The 20,531-nt window shown below is 42.7% G+C and overlaps 1 protein-coding gene across 20 annotated transcripts in view; it reads left to right on the plus strand.

The window, feature by feature from the left end:
- Positions 1-20,531, plus strand: part of KIF1A (kinesin family member 1A) — a 131,182-nt gene that overhangs the window by 38,414 nt on the left and 72,237 nt on the right. For 12 of the 20 annotated variants that reach the window (XM_077349223.1, XM_077349225.1, XM_077349226.1 and 9 more), the window contains exons 3-14: positions 1,049-1,125; positions 4,348-4,527; positions 5,126-5,191; positions 6,274-6,452; positions 7,410-7,521; positions 9,984-10,061; positions 10,462-10,527; positions 13,182-13,199; positions 14,531-14,606; positions 15,587-15,665; positions 16,704-16,846; positions 17,992-18,018. In XM_077349223.1, the coding sequence (XP_077205338.1) occupies positions 1,049-1,125; positions 4,348-4,527; positions 5,126-5,191; positions 6,274-6,452; positions 7,410-7,521; positions 9,984-10,061; positions 10,462-10,527; positions 13,182-13,199; positions 14,531-14,606; positions 15,587-15,665; positions 16,704-16,846; positions 17,992-18,018 (1,101 nt within the window). The remainder of the gene's footprint in view (positions 1-1,048; positions 1,126-4,347; positions 4,528-5,125; positions 5,192-6,273; positions 6,453-7,409; positions 7,522-9,983; positions 10,062-10,461; positions 10,528-13,181; positions 13,200-14,530; positions 14,607-15,586; positions 15,666-16,703; positions 16,847-17,991; positions 18,019-20,531) is intronic. The other 8 variants (XM_077349228.1, XM_077349231.1, XM_077349232.1 and 5 more) reach the window with 1 other exon arrangement.

A 20,531-nucleotide genomic window follows, 5' to 3' on the forward strand; every position in this document is an offset into this window, starting at 1 on the left:
TTGGAACATATTTGGTCATAGCATGTATAACTATTAATGTTATTTCTTGTGAATTGCATGTACAACATTTTATAAGTTACTGTACACATGGATTTATGTTTTAAATGATATTTCTGTTTGTATTTAATCCTATTTATGTGCACTGTACAATAGATAACTATATTTTATTCTAATTTTCAATTTACTCAACTTTCGGGTTTCTAGCTACAAAGAAACTATGTGACCAAAATCTTCTAAATATGACAACTATTTAACAACAATGGGAACTATTAGTAGTTGCAGAGGACATTTTTGAATTAGTGGTCCAATACTCAGCTTGTATCTGTGCCTATGGTCAAAAGAAACGGGGAAATGATAGTTTGTGAACATCATGACTGAATCTGTATGTTGGAATAGATTTGCTTCATCTTCCACCCCCAATTCCATAAATATGTTTTGCAACCATGTTCTAAAGTCCCTGTACAGCTGAACTCTGTTTTCATAAAGAATATGAGACTTCAAATATTAGAACTGGAAGAGTAGAAGAAGCCCCTTGTTCTGCGTTATAGTATTTTACTCAGATATCACCATTTTGAAGTTGGCCTCCGATTCTGCTATGCTAACCCAGAGATGCATTGGTCAGTTACGCTATAGAAATGCTTTATGTGATGCACCCTGGTCATACCTGGAGAGCTATTAATATGGAGATCTTTGGACTGCTACAAATTGTATGAACACTGAATATACTAAACTGATGTGGGTTTGGGTATTTGGGTGCTTCAAGGAAACAATTTATAGCAACTTAGCCTTTGTGACAGCCAGGTGTAAATTAGTTTCTAAACCGAAAGCAAAGACCTCTCTCTACAAGTCTAAGCCAAGCTGTATTTTGAAGATTCTTTGTATTTGTTTTCATTCATTATGTGTGACCATGCATACTTGACAAACCAAGTTGTCACCTGCAGTCCTTTCAAGGCACACAACTGATTTTCTTTCTGAAAGGGTCAGCATGCGTACCAGACCCAAGAATGTTTTATCACTACTTCTAAATTTTTTTTCTGTTTCCTTATAGCTATCATTAACCCAAAGCAGCCCAAGGAGACACCCAAAAGTTTCAGCTTTGACTATTCCTATTGGTCTCATACAACTGTAAGTGGACATCAGTTCATAAAAATATGGTGTATTTTCGGGTGGGGGGAATCATTGAACAGAGTAGACCTGAATTTTAATTTTTAATCTACAGTGAGATACCACTGAATGAATGTCCAGTGAAAATAATTCAAGGAAATTGTTCACTGAATTATTTTAAACAGGAAATATTTTTGAGCCATTCATAGGCCATTAGCAGGGAGCAAGTGACTCAGCTCATTGACTGAATTTTTCTAGCTGTATTTGTGAGTCCTTTGTATTACCCATCATGTAAGAGCTGGCAAGGGTCATTGAATCCAGTGTAAGAGCTATTAGGATGCTGCTTCTGAGAGCTATATCAGATGGATTTCATCCCTTGATTGTTTCAATTACTATAGTAATTCATCATGAAAGAAAGTGAAAGCTCTGAGGCTCTTTGGGGCTAGGACAGAACATCCTGTGTCAGTCGCAGCCCTTTTCAACATATTTGTATAAGCTTTTCTCTTCAGCATCTAGCAAATCCAAGTCCCCTCCGATAGTTGAGCTCGGTGCTGATAAGGAAGACTTGTCACTGTTTCAAAATAGAGGAAGGAAACTTGGGACCAGGGGATAGCTGTCCCTGATGGTGCTCTGAGGAGAGCTCTTCTCTTACTGCTTTAATTGCAGTTCCTGTCCTTGGGTTGCTGCCTCCCGACCATTTCCCTGTTGCTGTTCTCTGACTCACAAGCTGGATGGGAACTGATTAAATACTTCCTGCCTGGTGAAAATTGGCCCTAATCAGAACACTTGCTCATGCATTGCTTTATGAGCTTCACACATGCAAACAAGGGCTACCTTATCATGCAGCTGTATGGAAGCTGTTCCGTGCAACACTCCTGTGTGGACCATGTGCTCACACCAATGTTAATTTTGTGTGTGTGTGTGTGTGTGTGTGGAGCCGGAGCCAGCCACTTCAGGGCAGCTTTTGCTGAAAACAGTTACACTGTGTGGTGATTTTTTTCATACCAGTGTCTTGCCTCATTAGGGCCCATTATGCACGGCCGCCGAAACGGCGATTTCGGGTCACATGGAAAACGCGGAGGGGGAAGACGCGACGCATACCGGTTATACACGGGGCGGGGCGCGACGGTGGCAAAACCCAGAGTAACCGATTATGCACGCGCCGATCCGGGCGCCGCTTCTGGTTGCGCCCCGCTCACCCGGAAGCTGCGCTTTCTTCCGCGTTTCACTGACGCGGCTTTTTCGGCGGCATGCACCGAAGCTGCAGCCGGTTGCAGCCGGCTCCGTGCGTTATCCGTGATTTTAGTCGCCGCCATTCCACCCCGAATGTGCGCTAAAACCCCCGTGCATAATGGGTCTAGAAGACGGTCCACCTGGTTGCAGTATAAAGAAAGCAGACATGCGTACCTAAAACCTTTCTACAGGGTCTTAATAATCTCTCCCTCTAAAACTTGCCCTGAACCAGTCTGAGTGCTTTGCTGTCCTCCATGCTTTCAGCTCCTCCCAAGGAAGCTTCCTTGGCCTTAGAATAGGCTTTGGAGATCCTCATGGACTGCTCCGTCAACCTCACTGGCCGATTCCAGCAATAAGGAAGCCTCCAGCCTTTTCCTCCTTGGCCTTCTGGGAATTCCTTTCATTTAGATGAAGGTTGCTTCTCTCCTTCCCTTTCTGTACACACAATAAAGACTCTCTGTCCTCCAGTTTGGTCCTTTCCATACCTCCCCCCTTCTGCTATGCCACCAGGTGATTTAGGTATTCTCCCCTTCATCTTCCCTGCCTCAACTGAGTCCACCCCACCCCAACACTGTCTCCAAGGGGATGTTCTTGCCTTCCCACCTTGGGTTGGGCAGTGTGTGCTCTTCCTTCAGCCATTCTTCCCCTTACCAAGTTTCCTCCACTGGGTGACTGGATATTTCCCTTCCTCTGAAGATGTGAAGTATAATACTTTAAAGTATGGAACCAGTTGGGAACTGGTATTCCTAACTGCCCTGCATGGTTATGCAGTAAGAGAGTTTGATCTTGGACATAAACTCCACCAAGGATATTTTAAACATTCTTCCCATAACTATGCATGTGATGCCCTGAAAAGAACATAGGACTCATAATCAGTAGTGAAATGGACTTCTCCCTAGTCTTGGGGAAATAATTCAGGGATTGGAAATTTTATTTTTCATCAAGATGTACCTAAGAACATAAGAACTTTTCATATCAGATGAGTGGCCCATCTTATCCAACTCATTTTCCAGATAGGCCAGTTGGATGCCCTAGATAAGGGGTAGTCAACCTGTGGTCCTCCAGATGTTCATGGACTACAATTCCCATGAGCCCCTGCCAGCAAATTCCCATGAGCCCCTGCCAGCAAACAGGTTGACTACCCCTGCCCTAGATAGCCCACAAGCAGCTACATAGCCCAAATCTTTCCCTGTTGTTGCCCCTCTCTAGCAACTGCTATACATTCCATTTATCCATAAGGGTTAATAGCCATTGATGGACTTACTTGTTTCCATGCATTTATATCCCGCCTCTCTTGACAGTTGTCTCAAGACAGCTTACAAGAATAAATGATCTCCACAAATGGGTCTCAGATCTCGAAGCAGTGCATTCCATGTTAATTATGTGTTGTATGGGGAAAGTATTTTATTTTATTTGTTTTCCTGACTCTACTGTCTATCAATTTTATTGTGCATTGCCAAGTTCTCTAGTGTTCTAGAGGAGGGGAACAAACTATACATCTTCACCATTTTTAATACATACATAAATGTAATTTTATAAAATTTTACAGTTTTCCTATAGTTGTAATTTAAATACCACATCTCTGGTATTTTCCCACAGATGTGCTCTAACCACATTATAACTTTTGTTGCTTTAATAGTAAAGACAATTCTGATGGGATGTAAAATAGCAGTAAGGGGATGGGAGTCTATGGTTGAACACCTGCTTTGGATGCAAACGATCCCAAATTCAATCCACAGCATGTGTAGCTAAAAGGACCAGGAGGTAGGTGATGTGAAAGATCTCCATTTGAGACCCTGGAGTGCAGCTATCAGTCAGAACAGACTGCACTGAACTTAGTAGTCCAATGGTTGAACTCACTGTACAGTAGCTTCATGCATGCATTCATAGTGCTTTTAGAATAGTCTCTAGTTGAAGATAGTACTATGGCAAGGGGAGAAGATGTATTGTTTTCTTTCATTTTCTGTTCGTCACCTTCTTTCTTTACTGTCTTCTTCATTTTCTTTACAGCCTGAAGATATCAACTATGCGTCTCAAAAGCAGGTTTACCGGGATATTGGAGAGGAGATGCTGCAGCATGCTTTTGAAGGTTATAATGTCTGCATCTTTGCTTATGGCCAGACTGGGGCTGGCAAGTCCTACACGATGATGGGCAGGCAGGAGAAAGACCAACAAGGCATCATTCCCCAGGTAATTGTGACAGGAAACTGGCAGTATACATGCAGGGCCAAGACAAGAGAGGTTAAGTATGGGGAACAGAAGCATGACTGTAATCAAAGACAGGGGGTGACTGAAATACTTAGATTGGTGGGTGAAATTGGGCATGAAAATCAGTAACTCATTGGTGGGAGGGAATGATATGGTGCCATCTAGTGTGTGGTGAGTTAGAGTCAGTATCACCACATAGAAAGTCAGGAACAATTTATGAAATGTGACCAAAATATACAGATGGAGAACAGGGAATGAAGAGGAAGGTGGGACTCAACCAACAGGAAGTGCTGAATTGGCAGAGATGGCGGAAGAGCTGATGTAATTGGCTGAATAAAACAGCTAGTCACTAGCTCTGTGAATTGTCAATTTGTCTGCTTATACAAGAGAAGCTCAAAAAGCTAAAGTGATTTCTGATTTCTGCTTGGAAATCCCAGGGAAGGATCTGCCTGATTATCAGACTTTTTAAAATGGGCAACTTAGTCACCTGATTGCAGGAGTTTGTGTTGGGCTTTACATAAATACTTGTTATTCTTAGTGATACATGCAATTCTTCTTGTCCTTTCTTTTTACTCTGCAGCTGTGTGAGGACCTCTTTTCCCGAATCAATGACACAACAAATGACAACATGTCCTATTCAGTGGAGGTATAAATGAATAATTTGGGGTCAGGAGATGAATTTCCTCCATGCCAGACTGGCCAGGGATTCTGGTTTTCTTAGGGGGGGGGCATCATCTGGGCCCAAATTGGGGTCACTGTGGGTGGGTAGGTAGGTACTTGTGCATTTCCTGCATTGTGCAGGGGTTTTGACTATATGTCCCAGGAGATCCCTTCCAACTCCATGATACTATTATTCTTGTCTACAATCTATAGGATTCTGGGGGCAAGAAGGAACATAAGATAAAGTTATTGAGCATGCATGGAAATAAGATCTACTTATGGAAACATAAAGCTACTTAAAATGTGTTAACCATGCTCTGGGTTAGCGTGAAAATAATTTCTTGCCTAGACTAGCCCCAGGGACAACTGTACTTGTCTTAAAGGACTGCTTCTTTGCCCTTACGTGTATGTATTGATCCGGAAGGTACTGGGAAGGAAAAATTGCTCTGGAGCTAGTCTAGTTGAGTAGCTGCCATGGCACTACAAGCTAGCATTTCAGGGACTGCTCACCTCGGCAGCAACAATAGTGAGCATGAGCTCACCCACTGCTACCTCCCACAAACTGGCAACAGTCCAGGAAAAGATGCTTGGTGAGATGGTAGCTCCCAGAACCACTGCTGTTGAAAGGTCTGAGCCATACAGCCTCTGAGATGTTGGAAGAGGTGCTAGATTCTGGTTATTCTTGCTCCTGGCCACCAATGGTCCACCAGGAAATTCCCCTGGAAGTTAAATGGCCAGTACATTCCTAGTGTTGCTTTAAGGAGTTGCTGTTACTCTAGTCCATGTTACTTTTGTAAGGAGCTTCTGGATACCTATTTCTGAATGTTCAGAAATGATGTGCATCTGATATTCACCCAAAAGTCAGTCTTTTTCAGTGTCATTTATTTGAAGATTTTTGCCCTTTAACTCACTGCTACAATCAGTGATAGATCTTTTTGTCTTAAAACTGTAGTTTGCAGAGTGTGTAAGCAGAAGATGTCCTCAAGATGCTAGGCTGTCTTCTGTGCTGCTGTTAGTTTCAGATTTCTTGTTGTATCGTTCTCAAACTCTGTACACTGTATCCCATAGGTAAGCTACATGGAAATCTACTGTGAACGTGTGCGTGACCTCCTGAATCCCAAGAATAAAGGAAACCTGAGAGTGAGAGAGCACCCACTCCTTGGGCCATATGTTGAGGATCTATCAAAACTAGCTGTCACATCCTATAATGACATCCAGGACCTGATGGACTCAGGAAACAAAGCCAGGTAAAAAGGAAATGTGTATTTCACATTGCAGTGCAGTCGTGGATTTGGTTATCTTTCAGAGGTCTTCTTATCAGTCTTATTTCTCTTTGTGACAGGGAGCAGGTGTAATACAAAGGGTAAAGTGATGGTGCTGAGATTTCTAGGGGATCTAGAAAACCTTTGGGAAAAGTCGAGCCCAGCAGAATTGAGACAAGGAATGGTCATTATTCATGCAGCTATAATAGGATTCAGAATGGTGCTTCCTGATGGAGTTATGACTTAAATGTTTTGCTGGAATAAGAAGCATGTTGGCCTCAGACCCTGCTGGTTGTGGAACAAAGTGTGAAAGACCTGAGAAGGATGGAATTAGGGAGTCATTCCTTCCTAAGAACCCAAAAGTGGATGAGAGGACATTTCTAGGTTCAAAGCCCAGAACTTTTAAAAGGGGGGTATTATATATTGAGGCTTTACGGATAGAATCCTAATATTGGTCACTTCTACCCCTGTTTGCTGTACAGTGTATTTTTCATCTAGACTTCCATTTGAAGATGCTTTAAGCTGATCCTGCATTGAGCAGAGGGTTAGACTAGATGACCTGTGTGTGACTCCTTCCAACTCTATGCTTCTATTATATAGTTTGCAGGGCTTGTATATGGTGCCTGCCTAATACTGCCTGCTATCTGTGAAGCTGGGGGCATAGCACAGATAGCCTGTTTCTGCTACTGGCAAAAATTACTGTAGTACCTTCTGTTTTGTACCCTGCCAGTGTTTTTGTGCTTCCCAGGGTGATTTTAAAGGATTTTTTTCTTCAGCTAGCTCTAGAGTATGGGTTGTCTGCTTGTACTTTTGTTAACCAGGCTTTCCAACTGAGTGGGAGTATTGAGTTCCTGGAGACAAGCCTTCCAATAGCACTGAATTTTTCTGCCAAGTCGGATGGGAAATAGAAATGAGCTTTTGCCTGCTGTTCTTGCTCAACAGGACGGTGGCTGCCACCAACATGAATGAAACCAGCAGCCGCTCTCATGCTGTCTTCAATATTATCTTCACTCAGAAACGGCATGATGCTGAAACCGACATCACGACGGAGAAAGTGAGTCAGGGCAGCCTAAGAGAGAGGGATTGGGATGGGGCTCAGCTTGGTCCCTTCTGAACAGTGATGTGGCCTCTGAACAGATTAACTTGATGGGATGATAACAGTACTGTTTCCACCAAAAGTGATGGATTGTTATTGATAATACTGGAAATGTCCTCTGAAGGTATATCTTTTAGATTAGTGTCAGAGCTGAAATCAGCTATTACATTTTGTTATCAGGACCATCCCAACTGCACAAGAAACCCAAATATCACTATTGTTTATTATTGGATGTTTCATGATACATTCCCTTGAGATCCCTTCTGGACATGGAAAGTGATTAATTGATTTCACAAATAAGAACATAAGAAGAGCCTTGCTGGTTAGACCAATAGGCCATCTAATCCAACATCTGTCTCATACAGTGGCCATCCAGAGGAACTGGACCCAACGGGGCATAGAGGCTGAGGCCTACCCCTGATGTTGCCACTTTGCAATGGGATTCAGAAGTTTAGTGAATTTTGAGGGCCATTTCGCACGGCTTCAAAGTAGCAGAATGGTTGCTATTTGGAAACGCTACTAATTTGCCATAACCCACGATGTCGTAGACAATCTGCAACAATCCTGAAACCAATCAGCAAAAAGCGCTTCGTTGTGGCGCTTTCAGGGGAATCCAGAAAAGTGGATTCACCCTCTGGATAGCGATACACTCCTGCAACCAATCTGCAACAGTAGCGCTAAAGACCTGTGCGTTACCATTGTTGCTGGTTCTTCAAAGTCCCTCCCCCTGGCTCTCTCCTCCAAACTTCCGGCGAAGCGATCGCCATTTTTTTTTCTCCGAGCGAGCGGGGATAAACGCACCGGCGAGCCTCTTTCTGTTTAGAGGCTTCCCTGGCTTCAGTCCTTCACCTTTAGTCACTAAGCACAAACCACTGAAAAGCCCGTTTGCTGAAATAAAGTCCCTTTATTTTTTACAAATAAATTCAGCCGAAAATCGGGCCCGTGAGAGGGGGGGGGTTTATCACTCGAGGCAGCGTGCAAACGATCATACAATCAAACGACAGCTCACATTAGGCAGCTGGATGGGTCTCTCCGTAGCAACGAATCTACCTAGATTCGTTGCTATGGGTCGTTTTTTTTTTTTTAAACCTTTCTTAAAGGGAAAGGGGCTGTTTGGGAGCATGCTAACGGCTGCCCATTGGCTGCTTGACGGCCAGGGGCGGGACGAGCTTGGCAATAGCGCTTCCTTTCTAGCGATTTCTGCTGAGACCGGAAGCCTGTGGGAAACGCTAAAAAACGCAACTGATTCCACTACAAAGGCAGGTATGCATAACGACGAATTCCACTATTTTAAATGGCGATTTTTCATTCCGCAAACAATTTGCAACAAAGATCCCTGTGCGAAAAGGTCCTGAGATTCCCCTCAGTTGCCATGATAGACTTATCCTCTATGAATCTATCTAATTTCCCTTTAAAGCTGTTTATTCCTGTGGCCATCATTGCATTCTTTGGCAGTCCATTCCACATTTTAATCACACTCTCTATAAAGTAGTATTTCCTTTTGTCCAATCTGAACCTACTTTTGTCCACTCTGAACCATTAACTTCATTGGATGCCCTCAAGTTCCAGTATTTTGGGAGAGGAAGAAAAAATTATCTTTGTCAACTCTCTCCATCCCATGAATAATTTTATAAACCTCTGTCATGTATCCCCTTTAGATGTCTCTTTTCTAATCTGAAAATCCCAGACTCCTATTCAACCTTTCCTCATAGGGAAGGTGATCCACCCTCCTAATAATCTTGTTTTCCTTTTTCTGTACTTTTTCCAACTCAACAATGTCTGTGACCAGAACTGTGCTCAGTATTCCAAATGAGGCCTCCCCATAAATCTTCACAGGAGCATTACAATATTGGCTGTTCTATTCTCAGTGCCATTCCTAATACTCTCTAGCAAAGTTTGCCTTTTCCATTGCTGCAGCACACTGGGTTGACACTTTCATTGAGCTATCCACTATGACTCCAAGATCTTTCCCCCTCTCACTCAGCAATTTCAGGCCCCAGTACCTTATACTTGAAGTTGGTAGTTTTGTCCCAATGTGCATCACCTAATAAATAAACTTTTGGGGAAAAACTGAATGATTCTTATTTTAGCCTATCTAATTAATACTGTTCATCCTAGTACAATGAGAAAACTTACCCTAAGGATTTCCTTCTAACTAAGAAATTCTGATCTATTAGCATTTGACAATCTTCAGCTCATTCAGAGGTTATGCTAAGCAGGAGCTGGGCTGGTTAGCTGAGCTGACATATATGCCTCATCCCAAAGATAAGTGAAGATGTGGCTGAGACAGTCATCATCTTATTTTTTCATAACAGAGATTCTATCATGTCTGAATGGCAGAGAAGGTATCTTTTTTCCCTTTTATTCCAAAGAGACCTGGTGGCAGGTATCATGGGTGACAATTTTTATTCTGATTTTAGGTCAGTAAAATCAGTTTGGTGGATCTTGCAGGCAGTGAGCGGGCTGACTCCACAGGAGCCAAAGGCACAAGGCTGAAGGTAAGAGAAGGGGCCAAATTAAGGCAGACTTTGACACGTGTACTTTCTTGTATGCAGGGTTGGACACCCTGAGCCATGACCTTATAGCTTAAGGTTTTTAACATTATAGATGCCAGAGTACTGGAGTAAGTATCCTTGTAACCATTTGTTCCTCTTCTGATATCTAGCCTTGCTTATACTGGCTTGCTATGTTTTTCCAGACCATTTTGCCAGTACTCATTCATTCTGGGAAGAGAAAGCAGTGGGCAAAACTGTCCATATGGGATGAGTGTCATAGATGTTAACTCAAGAGTAATACTGAGTCTTGGCAGTTGTGTCAAGTGGAATGCAGTGAGCAGTTAAAATGATTTCTTTTAAAGAATACTTTATTGATGGAACTGCAATTGTCTCATTCACACAGGAGGGAGCAAACATCAACAAATCACTAACCACGCTGGGGAAGGTGATTTCTGCACTGGCTGAGATGGTAAGTTCCACTGATGTGAGAGAGTAGAAACATTAGCCCAGGGCTTGGTGAAAACGTTTGAGAATTATGTGGACCCTGGCAATACATTTGTTTCTCTCAAATTAGACAACTTAAAAAAATGTGTTATAGAAAAAAAAACAATCCACAATGTTTTAGTAAATCATTTAAAAAGTTTAATGCTACAGTTTTGGATTTATATATATAATAATCTGTACACCGCCCGTGGCGCCGCGGGCGCCACGGACTAAATAAAACAGTAAGGGGTTCTGGGGCGGGATGTGTCCGGGATGAGGAAGGGTCCGGATTGGACCCTTCCTCATGACAGACAACCGGAGGGACCAAACGGCAGGCGCGAAGCGCCTGCCGATTGGTCCCTCCGATTCCCAGCCCCAGCAACTGCGAGCCGCGCTCAGCGCGGCTCGCAGTTGCTCCCGGCCTGACGTGGTGAGAGGCGCGAAGCGTCTCTCACCGCGTCAGGCCGGCCCCAAGGAAGCCCCCGCCGCAAACACAACACAAGACTCCAGCCGCCGAGAAGCTGCAGAAAAAAAAGAAACACCCCCGGAGGAGCCTTTCGCCGCTAGCGCGACGAGAGGCAGCAGAAAAAAAAAACCCTGTAGGAGCTCCAAGCCGCTGCGCCGACGAGAGGCAGCAGAAAAAAAAAAACCCTGTAGGAGCCTTTCGCAGCTCCACGCAGCAGAAAAAAAAACCCTGTAGGAGCCTTTCGCAGATCCAAGCAGCAGAAAACAAAACCCTGAAGGAGCCTTTCCCAGCTCCAAGCAGCAGAAAAAAAAACCCCTGTAGGAGCTCCAAGCCGGCACGCCCACAAGAGCTAGCAGAAAAAAAAAACCCTGCAGGAGCCTTTCACAGCTCCAAGCAGCAGAAAAAAAAACCCTGTAGGAGCCTTTCGCAGATCTAAGCAGCAGAAAACAAAACCCTGAAGGAGCCTTTCCCAGCTCCAAGCAGCAGGAAAAAAAACCCCTGTAGGAGCTCCAAGCCGGCACGCCACGAGAGCTAGCAGAAAAAAAAAACCCTGCAGGAGCCTTTCACAGCTCCAAGCAGCAGAAAAAAAAACCCTGTAGGAGCCTTTCGCAGATCCAAGCAGCAGAAAAAAAAAACCCTGTAGGAGCCTTTCGCAGATCCAAGCAGCAGAAAACAAAACCCTGAAGGAGCCTTTCCCAGCTCCAAGCAGCAGGAAAAAAAACCCCTGTAGGAGCTCCAAGCCGGCACGCCCACGAGAGCTAGCAGAAAAAAAAAACCCTGCAGGAGCCTTTCACAGCTCCAAGCAGCAGAAAAAAAAACCCTGTAGGAGCCTTTCGCAGATCCAAGCAGCAGAAAAAAAAACCCTGTAGGAGCCTTTCGCAGATCCAAGCAGCAGAAAACAAAACCCTGAAGGAGCCTTTCCCAGCTCCAAGCAGCAGGAAAAAAAACCCCTGTAGGAGCTCCAAGCCGGCACGCCCACGAGAGCTAGCAGAAAAAAAAAACCCTGCAGGAGCCTTTCACAGCTCCAAGCAGCAGAAAAAAAAACCCTGTAGGAGCCTTTCGCAGATCCAAGCAGCAGAAAACAAAACCCTGTAGGAGCCTTTCCCAGCTCCAAGCAGCAGAAAAAAAAAAACCCTGTAGGAGCCTTTCACAGCTCCACGCAGCAGAAAAAAAAAAGCACCTCCTGGTGTCCCCTGGGTCCTAGCGCCCATTGCATTCCTGGTTGCAATGGGCTTTCTTGCTAGTTTATCTATATTCTAAATATTCTGAAAACTCCAATTAGAATTAAATATGAATGGCTTGAAACACTTCCAGACTGATTCTTTGGATAAATTATTGGTATGGCTATCAAACACAGCCACAGCCCCTAGGAGTTTAAGGTAGAAATTGATTTTAAAGGTAAAGGTAAAGGTATCCCCTGTGCAAGCACCAGGTCATGTCTGACCCGTGGGGTGACGCCCTCTAGCATTTTCATGGCAGACTCAATACGGGGTGGTTTGCCAGTGCCTTCCCCAGTCATTACCGTTTACCCCCAGCAAGCTGGGTACTCATTTTACCGACCTCGGAAGGATGGAAGGCTAAGTCAACCTTGAGCCGGCTGCTGGGATTGAACTCCCAGCCTCATGAGCAGAGCTTTCAGACTGCATGACTGCTGCCTTACCACTCTGCGCCACAAGAGGCTCTAAATGGATTTTAGGACAAAGTAAATTCTTGTATTGTGGTATAGAAGGACCCTATAAAAAACAGTTACTTCCTCATCACTGAATGCTATGGAATGTAGTGGTCCATATTACATTGGTTGTAAAATGGAGGGGGGTTCTGTTTGTTTCTTTTAGTCTTTTGCTCAGTCAAGAAATTGAGCTTCTTCTCAGAGCCAAACCAGAGAAAGTGCTGAAATGCCCATGACTGAATTTCCCATATGTTTCTTCTTTATTGAGAACAATCACAAGAGGCTAAGCTTTAGAATGGACCTGCAGTATGGGAGTTGAGGGGGTTAACTCTTTTCCCTCACTATTTTATTTATCTTCTATGATCACCTTTCCTTGAGGTGAAATGTTGGTGTTGTGAGGAATCAAGAAATTGTCCCATGTTCTTATTCAATCTCTTAATTTCCTGTTTAAACTCTTCTGTTCATACTAATAAAATTCTCATCACTACCTCTGTTTTCTCTTCAGGATTCTGGACCAAATAAGGTAATTACCTTTGACTGGGCAGAATAAAGATGTTAATGGTTTATGTTTTGGAACTCAGTTTTATCATTAGGAAGAAAGGACCTTTGAAGTAGCTGAAACCACATGGTATGATTTAGATAGCAGACAGGGAAGGGCTCTGGGATAATAGCCAGGTTTTGAGATTCTGCTGAAATAAATATGTAGGTGAGATGAACAAAGTACCAAAGCAGGACAGCTTGGGACTCCTGTTGAAACCAACACTGGTGATGTAGTGTGGTCAAGTCACAGCTGACTTATGGCTGCCCCTTAGGATGTTCAAGGCAAGAGATTAATAGAGATGGTTTACCATTGCCAGACTCTACCTAGCAACTCTGGACTTCCATGGCGGTCTCCTACCTGAGTACTAATTGGGGCTATCCCTGTTTAGGTTCTGAGATCTTATGGGATCAGACTAGCTTGGATTAACCAGGTCAGGCCCACAAAAGTCCGCACCTGTATAAAAACTGGAGTAGGGCACAAAGAGTGCTAGATCATAGGATGAGATTTTGGATTCTGCCAGCTCCTATGAGATTTCAATGCTATCCTAAATAAAATTGCATCCTAGGTCAATTAATTCAGTGAGCTTAGAATGACATTACTCTGTTACAGATGACACTGTTTTGGTACTAGAGTACACAGAAATTGCCAATTTTGACATCTCTAAACCTTAGCTCCACTAACTTCTTTGCATATACAGTAGCTGCATAATTGTCATCTGCCCACTGCTGAATGTAAATTTGGTCAATGTTTGTTTTTGAGAGCCTGCTTCACATTCTGGATAATGGAGTCACGTTATGGACAGAACTCACATATGAATTAGCTATCTGTAGAACTGTGCTTAAAGGATAATAATATTTTATTCTAACTGGAACAATTCTGATTATAAAATTAAGCCTTTCCTGAGGCCTGAAAGTATTTTTTTATTTCATGATAGTTCTAGTTTTATCCTTTCTCACTCTGCACATCCTTTCTCTAGAAAATGACATAGTGACTGTTCTTGTTACGGGAAGCTCTGGCCATCTTCATAAGCAGCTAGATTTTTATTTTAAGATCCCCAACATTGATCAATATTTGTTATGTGGAAAGTCTGTTACAGTATTATAAGATTTCTGTGTCTTTGCAAAGTGCTTATTGTTGAGACTCAGTGAGCTGCATGCTGTTGGCTAAGTATAACAGTATTTATGTAATATAATATATATACTGCACTGAGCCGCAAGGGAGGGCAGTATATATATAAATAAATAATAGTCCTCTGTGAATCAGAATATACTTTCACAATCTGAGGTCCACTGTTGTGTTTTGTCTTCCTGCAGAATAAAAAGAAGAAAAAGACAGACTTTATTCCATACCGAGACTCTGTACTTACATGGCTTCTCCGAGAAAACCTAGGTACTTTGTTCCTTTCAGCCCTACATTTAATTCAGCTGGACATCTAGGCAGTGGTCCACCAGATACTTGATCTTCCCTATTATTTAACAATGCAATATATATGTAGAGTTTGGAAACTATTTAAAGATATAGATGAAAATTGTTAAGGAATAGGGGCGTACAATTCCTCCACTGGTATATTTTGGTTCAGGTCTATTGGACCTGGAAAAATTTCAAGTTTTCTATAAGAAAAGTCTTCTATAAGTCTATAAGTCTTCTATAAGATCAGAAAGAAAAGTCTTTCTATAAGTTCAGAAAACTGATCCTAATACTGGTGGAGTATTGAGAGCTGGGATTTTTGAAAAATCCCAGTAGACCCAAAGCAAAAAATACAGAAAAATAAGCTGCAGCAAACCTGCTTAAAAAACAGCTGAGCCATAACTCAGCTGCAAGGGATGTTCTCCTCACAGGCTTGGCTTGGGTTCTCCTGGGCAGCCCAGTTTGAACCAGTCAGAGAATATAGTTTGGCTGCTGGTATATCTGGTCCAAATAAAAGCCAAACTTCCTAATTGGTGGACATGCCAAGCTGTTAGGCTAAAATGGCTACAAGCCATTTGGATTTTGTTCTCCATGATCTGTTTGTGGCAAGGAAAGTCTCTCTTGCTTCTGCACACAGACTTGAGAGGATCAGCTGGAGGCTCAGGAGCTGTCAGCTCCCACAACCCCAGATAATTGGTATAGGGGAATATCCCTGAATAAAATATTAGAAAGTTCAGTTTTTTATTTAGGCCAGCTAAGCTATACCAGTAGCCAAAACAGATTCTCTCATCTATTCAGTTTAGAAAATATCAAATATACTGATACGGTATTTTTCAGTATTTTTTCAGCTAAACCAAGCTGAATGCGCATCCCTATTAAGGAAGAAGATGAAGAGAGACTGGGAGTGTGGCATATACATTTATCATGGTTTCAACCAATGTTTTTGTGTGTTCTTTGGGCAGGTGGTAACTCTCGAACTGCTATGGTAGCTGCTCTCAGCCCTGCTGACATCAACTATGATGAGACCCTCAGCACCTTAAGGTAGAAGCTGTGCAAAACTGATCACACTCTAAATGAGGACAGGGGAAATAGACTGCACCCTTTGTTTGCTAAATTTTCTGGGAAGCATAAAAATGCTTGGATACTGAACCAATTGGAGATATGTTACAGCAAACCCACTTGCAATGTGTTTTACTCTGTGTTATTTTAATATGACGCCAAGATGGCTGGGCCAAGAGGGGTAGACCTACAGTTTTAATTATAAATAAATGTGAAAAGTGAGCTAAACTGAAAAAATAAAAATAAAATCTGCAACATTTAAGCTTGAAAATTTTTGTTCCATTAAATATCCATGTGAGACAATTCTATAATAAATATTAGGCTTGTATTAACTAGTAGCCAGCTTGGCCATTCTGTTATTCAATAGTTTTACACTAACTCATGTGGTGAATTATCTTAGACAACTTGGGGAAAGAATGTGTATATTCTAAACAGAGCTATTAAACTGGAAGAGCTCTTTGATGGTGAGTTACCCTTGAGTTGATTGAACTCCATGAAAACTGAGCTAATTGAACATATATTTATGGACTCCTTTCCTAGCCACCTAGCTTCCGTTACATGTTGGGCCTTCTCTGTAGCTCTTTATTGATGATATAATACAGCTCCTACTTACAAAAGGCTCTTAATAGGCTTTGCAGTTGAGTAATGTTGATGTCACTGGAACATCTTGTGGTGCCACAACAAATTCTTTGTATGTAGTCTTGTTTCTTCATGTTCCTGGCTGTAGGTAGGAGTGTTGAAAAATGTTTTGATCATCTGCTTTTGAACACTCCTGCTCCATTGCTGTATTTACTGGCCTTATAGTGGAGGCTAAGCCCAGCCCAAAAGCAAGTGAACAAAAAAGATGCTTGTGTTTTCCTTTAATAAAAACATGCTGCACATTTCTATTGAAGTGCTACCAGGAACTCTCTGTTTAGTGGAGTCTCAGCATGTTTCCCTTTCTAAAAGCCTGTAGAGGTCTTCTGTATGTGCCACAGTTCATGGTATTTTAGCAAGCCAGAATATGCCTTGCTCTCTTAGGTATGCTGACCGTGCTAAGCAAATCAGGTGCAATGCTGTCATTAATGAAGATCCTAACAACAAGTTGATTAGAGAACTGAAGGATGAAGTGGCTCGTCTAAGAGACCTCCTGTATGCCCAGGGCTTGGGAGACATCATTGACAGTAAGTTGTCCTTGTGCTTCGGACTGAGGTTGACATTTACCAATGCCTTGTTATTCTCCTCTCCCTTAATAGAACAATATCTACATTCTGCACCATTTCACTGTCTGTTTTCCTGCCCTCTAGTCCACTGAGAAGTGACAGTAAGGAAGATGCTAAAGCCCTCCTTGGCATGTTATCCTTGCCATGCAGAAGCTGTTTTAAGCTTTCTGCATGATGGCTCTTCTAGGTGTGCACTGGCTCATGTCGGGATATTTTCATCACACCTCTTAAAAAAAATATTTTGCACTGCCAAGGTATAAATTGTCTACTCCATGCATTGAATCACTGAACATGAATGGCTCTTTGTGGTGCAATAATCACCACATAGAACATCTTAAGGTCATGTGCAAGTGCCTCTGTAATGTGGGAGCTGTAAGTTAGCTCTGTCCAGGGAGCTCTCATTGCTCCACCCTTTACCCATTGTGCCCTTGTTGTGAATGTTCCTTACCACATCTCCTTCGTTGAGTTGTTTACTGGCCTAGTAGAACAATCACAGGAGTATTTTGATTCTCCTGACAAATGTGGAGAATTTCCTTGCCACCTTGTTCTTCCTGTGAGTGTTTCCTCTGTTGCTACTGGGGGAGAAGAATTTGATCTGAAGGACATGTATCTTGGGGCCTTTCAAGTCAAAGATTTCACTGCAAAGCAAATGAGAAATAAGGCTCAATTGCTGCAGGGGACTCAAAGATCCTTTTGCCCAGGTAGCATACCTGAGGTGGGCTGTCTCTTGTCCCAGCCCCCAAAATGCAATATTTTTTTCCTAGAAAGATATAATCTACTCTCCACTCCCAGCTAGAGCAATGATTCTGAATGCGGGTGCTGTGGAGAATGTGGCTGGCATGCATTTCATGAGCACACTGGGTTGTGCATGTATAATTACTGCACACCAGTAAGTCTGCTTCTTACCCTTTTTAGATCTCCCCTTCCCCTGATTTATTTAGAAGCTGTCTGATAACCTTCTGCCGTGCTGGCATAGTGCTAAGAATGAAATCCAGATTTTCTGGAAACACAGAAAGGCCCTTGGATGCTGTTTCCTTATTCCTACAAGATGAACCTACTCTTGTTTTCTTTGTCTTTCCTCCTCACCCTTCTCCTATTTCTCTTAGCCAATCCTGTTCCAGGAGGACCTAAATGTGTGTATTTCCCATTGCTGGTATTTTGTGTGCTTCACTGCTTTTCACAGACTCAGTCATAGCAAAGAAACATAAGTACAGCATGAGAAATGGACCCAATAGCCCATGTACCGATTCAGTAAAAGCTGTTTGGAATAATTTTGGCTTCCTGGCTGCCCAGGGCAGGGATTGAGCTAGTCACAAATATCTCCATAAAAATGCAGAAGCATTAGACATAATCCAATCCACAGTGATGCTAACTATTTACATCAGGAACCTCAGGACTATGATAAGAGATGTTTGTAGTTTTGCACCAGAATTAGGATTGCCAGCATCCAGGAGGGGCCTGGAGAGCGCCTGTAATTACAGCCATCTCCTGAATACAGAAATCAGTTCCCCTGAAGAAAACGGCTGCTTTGGAGAGTGGATTCCATAGCATTATACTTCACTGAGGTCTCAGATGCCACCTCCAAATCTCCAGGGATTTCCTGGTCCACAACTGTCAACCTTAGCTGAGGCCCCTTGCATAAAATGGCCATTTTCGCCATGAAATGGACGAGATGTGAAACTGCTATATCTGTCCTCCTTCTCATCATGAAAGGAGATCTTCCCAACTTCATCTGACCTGTATGCAGCTACTGTCAATGGGATCTTCACTGGGTCTTGATTGACATAGTTTGTGTACCCACATCATCTCCACAGAACAAACCTGCTCCAGGCCATTGGACTCGTGTCTTCAGTTGGAGGTCCTGGAAGGGAAGACAAATTTCCCCTCCACAATCTCTTTACCTCTTTATTTTAACTTATATTTACTTTTCAGTAATCAGGTGAATCTTGCCATGTTGCCTGCTTTTCTAAAATCTTTCTGGTGGGGACTGCTCTCGAGGTTTCCTTTCTCTATGCTGTAACTTTGTTTCCTGCTATTTGTGCTGCTGCTGCTACTGCTGCTGCTTCTTCTGCTGGGACTGGTTCTAATTAACATTAATATTTGCTGGGTGGATGAAAAAGCCTTCCTAGAAGCACTGAAGTATCTGCTTGAGGCCCAAAGTGGCATCAATGCTACTGGTGCTCCCATCTGGCTCTCCTGTGGGTTGTATAGGGACCTGGTAGGAGTGCTGCTGGAGGAACCATCTGTCGTTGAGCTCGCCAAAATGATCTAGCTTTTGCTGGCATGTTAGAAGGCCCTGCAGCCTCTGCCTTGTTTGTGATTGATTCAGCCTATGCTCTTTAAATCAGCAACACTTCAGCCTATGCTCTTTAAATCAGCAATACTTTAAATCAGTACCCATTTCCAAACACAGAGAAACAGCATTTACCAGAGTGTGAATATTATGCTTTACTGTATCCAGCTCTCAGACAGAAGTCACTCAGCACTCAAATGGTACAGTTGGTCCTCTGTTGCCTGTTGGGGTCTGTATAGGCTGTGCCTCTCAATTTGCAGAGCATAGCCTGACATAATGAAAGCTTTTAGATGTATGATATATTGAATTTAAGGTGGTTTGCCATCATGTTTCACCTCATGTTTGCTTTTATTTCTGAATATTAAATGATATGATTTAACTGCTGTTGCACTGGCTTTCCATTTGGTTAGGCCAGTATCCTTTTACAAACCTTGAACACCAAGAAACTGTATATTCAGTGGTCAACGTTCTTCCTCTTCATTCTCCAGGAGATTTTGTCAGGGTTAGTAATGGAGGAAGCAGGGACAAAGCTCTCCTTGGTCCTCAAGAGACTATTGAAAGGCTTCCTTGAAACAGAAGGTTTTGTTATGGTGAGGGAAATGTCTGGTTGCCAGGCTGAATTGGACGGCAGCCAAGCTTCAGAACTGACTCTGAATAATTAAGCAGCAGAAAGAAAGACAACATTCAAGTCCTGTATGCAGGCTTACAACTCTCTTGCGATCCTGGGATTTATAAATTGTTGCAAAGAAGATTTACCAGGAGAGCCTGAGGGCTATTTTGGCTGCCCCTTACAAAAATATATTCAGGGAAGCAACCAGAAAATAAAAATTTCATCCTAAAGTTCTCAGAGCTTTCGCCTAGATTTTACACACCATATACAAAGGTCTGATGTTCCTAAAATGAAAAAGAAGCTTGTCTTTGACTTGTTTTCTTACCCATTTCTTGAAGGTCATGTTAGAAAGAACCTTCATCAAGCAAGAAAGCCACCCATTCAGAGTTTGGGTTTCAGATAATCTGATATCACACAAGTTTTGCTATCATTTTGGAGTTGCAGGTTTTCATACTATTTTCTAAAGAGACATTGAGCAGGGCTGTGGGTCAATAGCAGAACATCTGTTCATCATGTAGCTTCATCTCCAGCTACAAATATCAGGTAGTAGGTGATTCAGAAGCTCTCTACCAGAGATTCGGGAGAGCTGCTGCCAGTCAGAGTAGACAATACATCTTGATGGACCAAGAGTTTTACTCAGTATAAGGCAGCTTCATGTGTCTACTGGTCTACAGAAACCTGTACACACTTATGCTAGTGAATGCACACACACACACACACATGGACACACACGGACACTGTTT

Source organism: Paroedura picta, chromosome 8 (assembly GCF_049243985.1).
Source record: "Paroedura picta isolate Pp20150507F chromosome 8, Ppicta_v3.0, whole genome shotgun sequence".
Taxonomy (NCBI): domain Eukaryota; kingdom Metazoa; phylum Chordata; class Lepidosauria; order Squamata; family Gekkonidae; genus Paroedura; species Paroedura picta.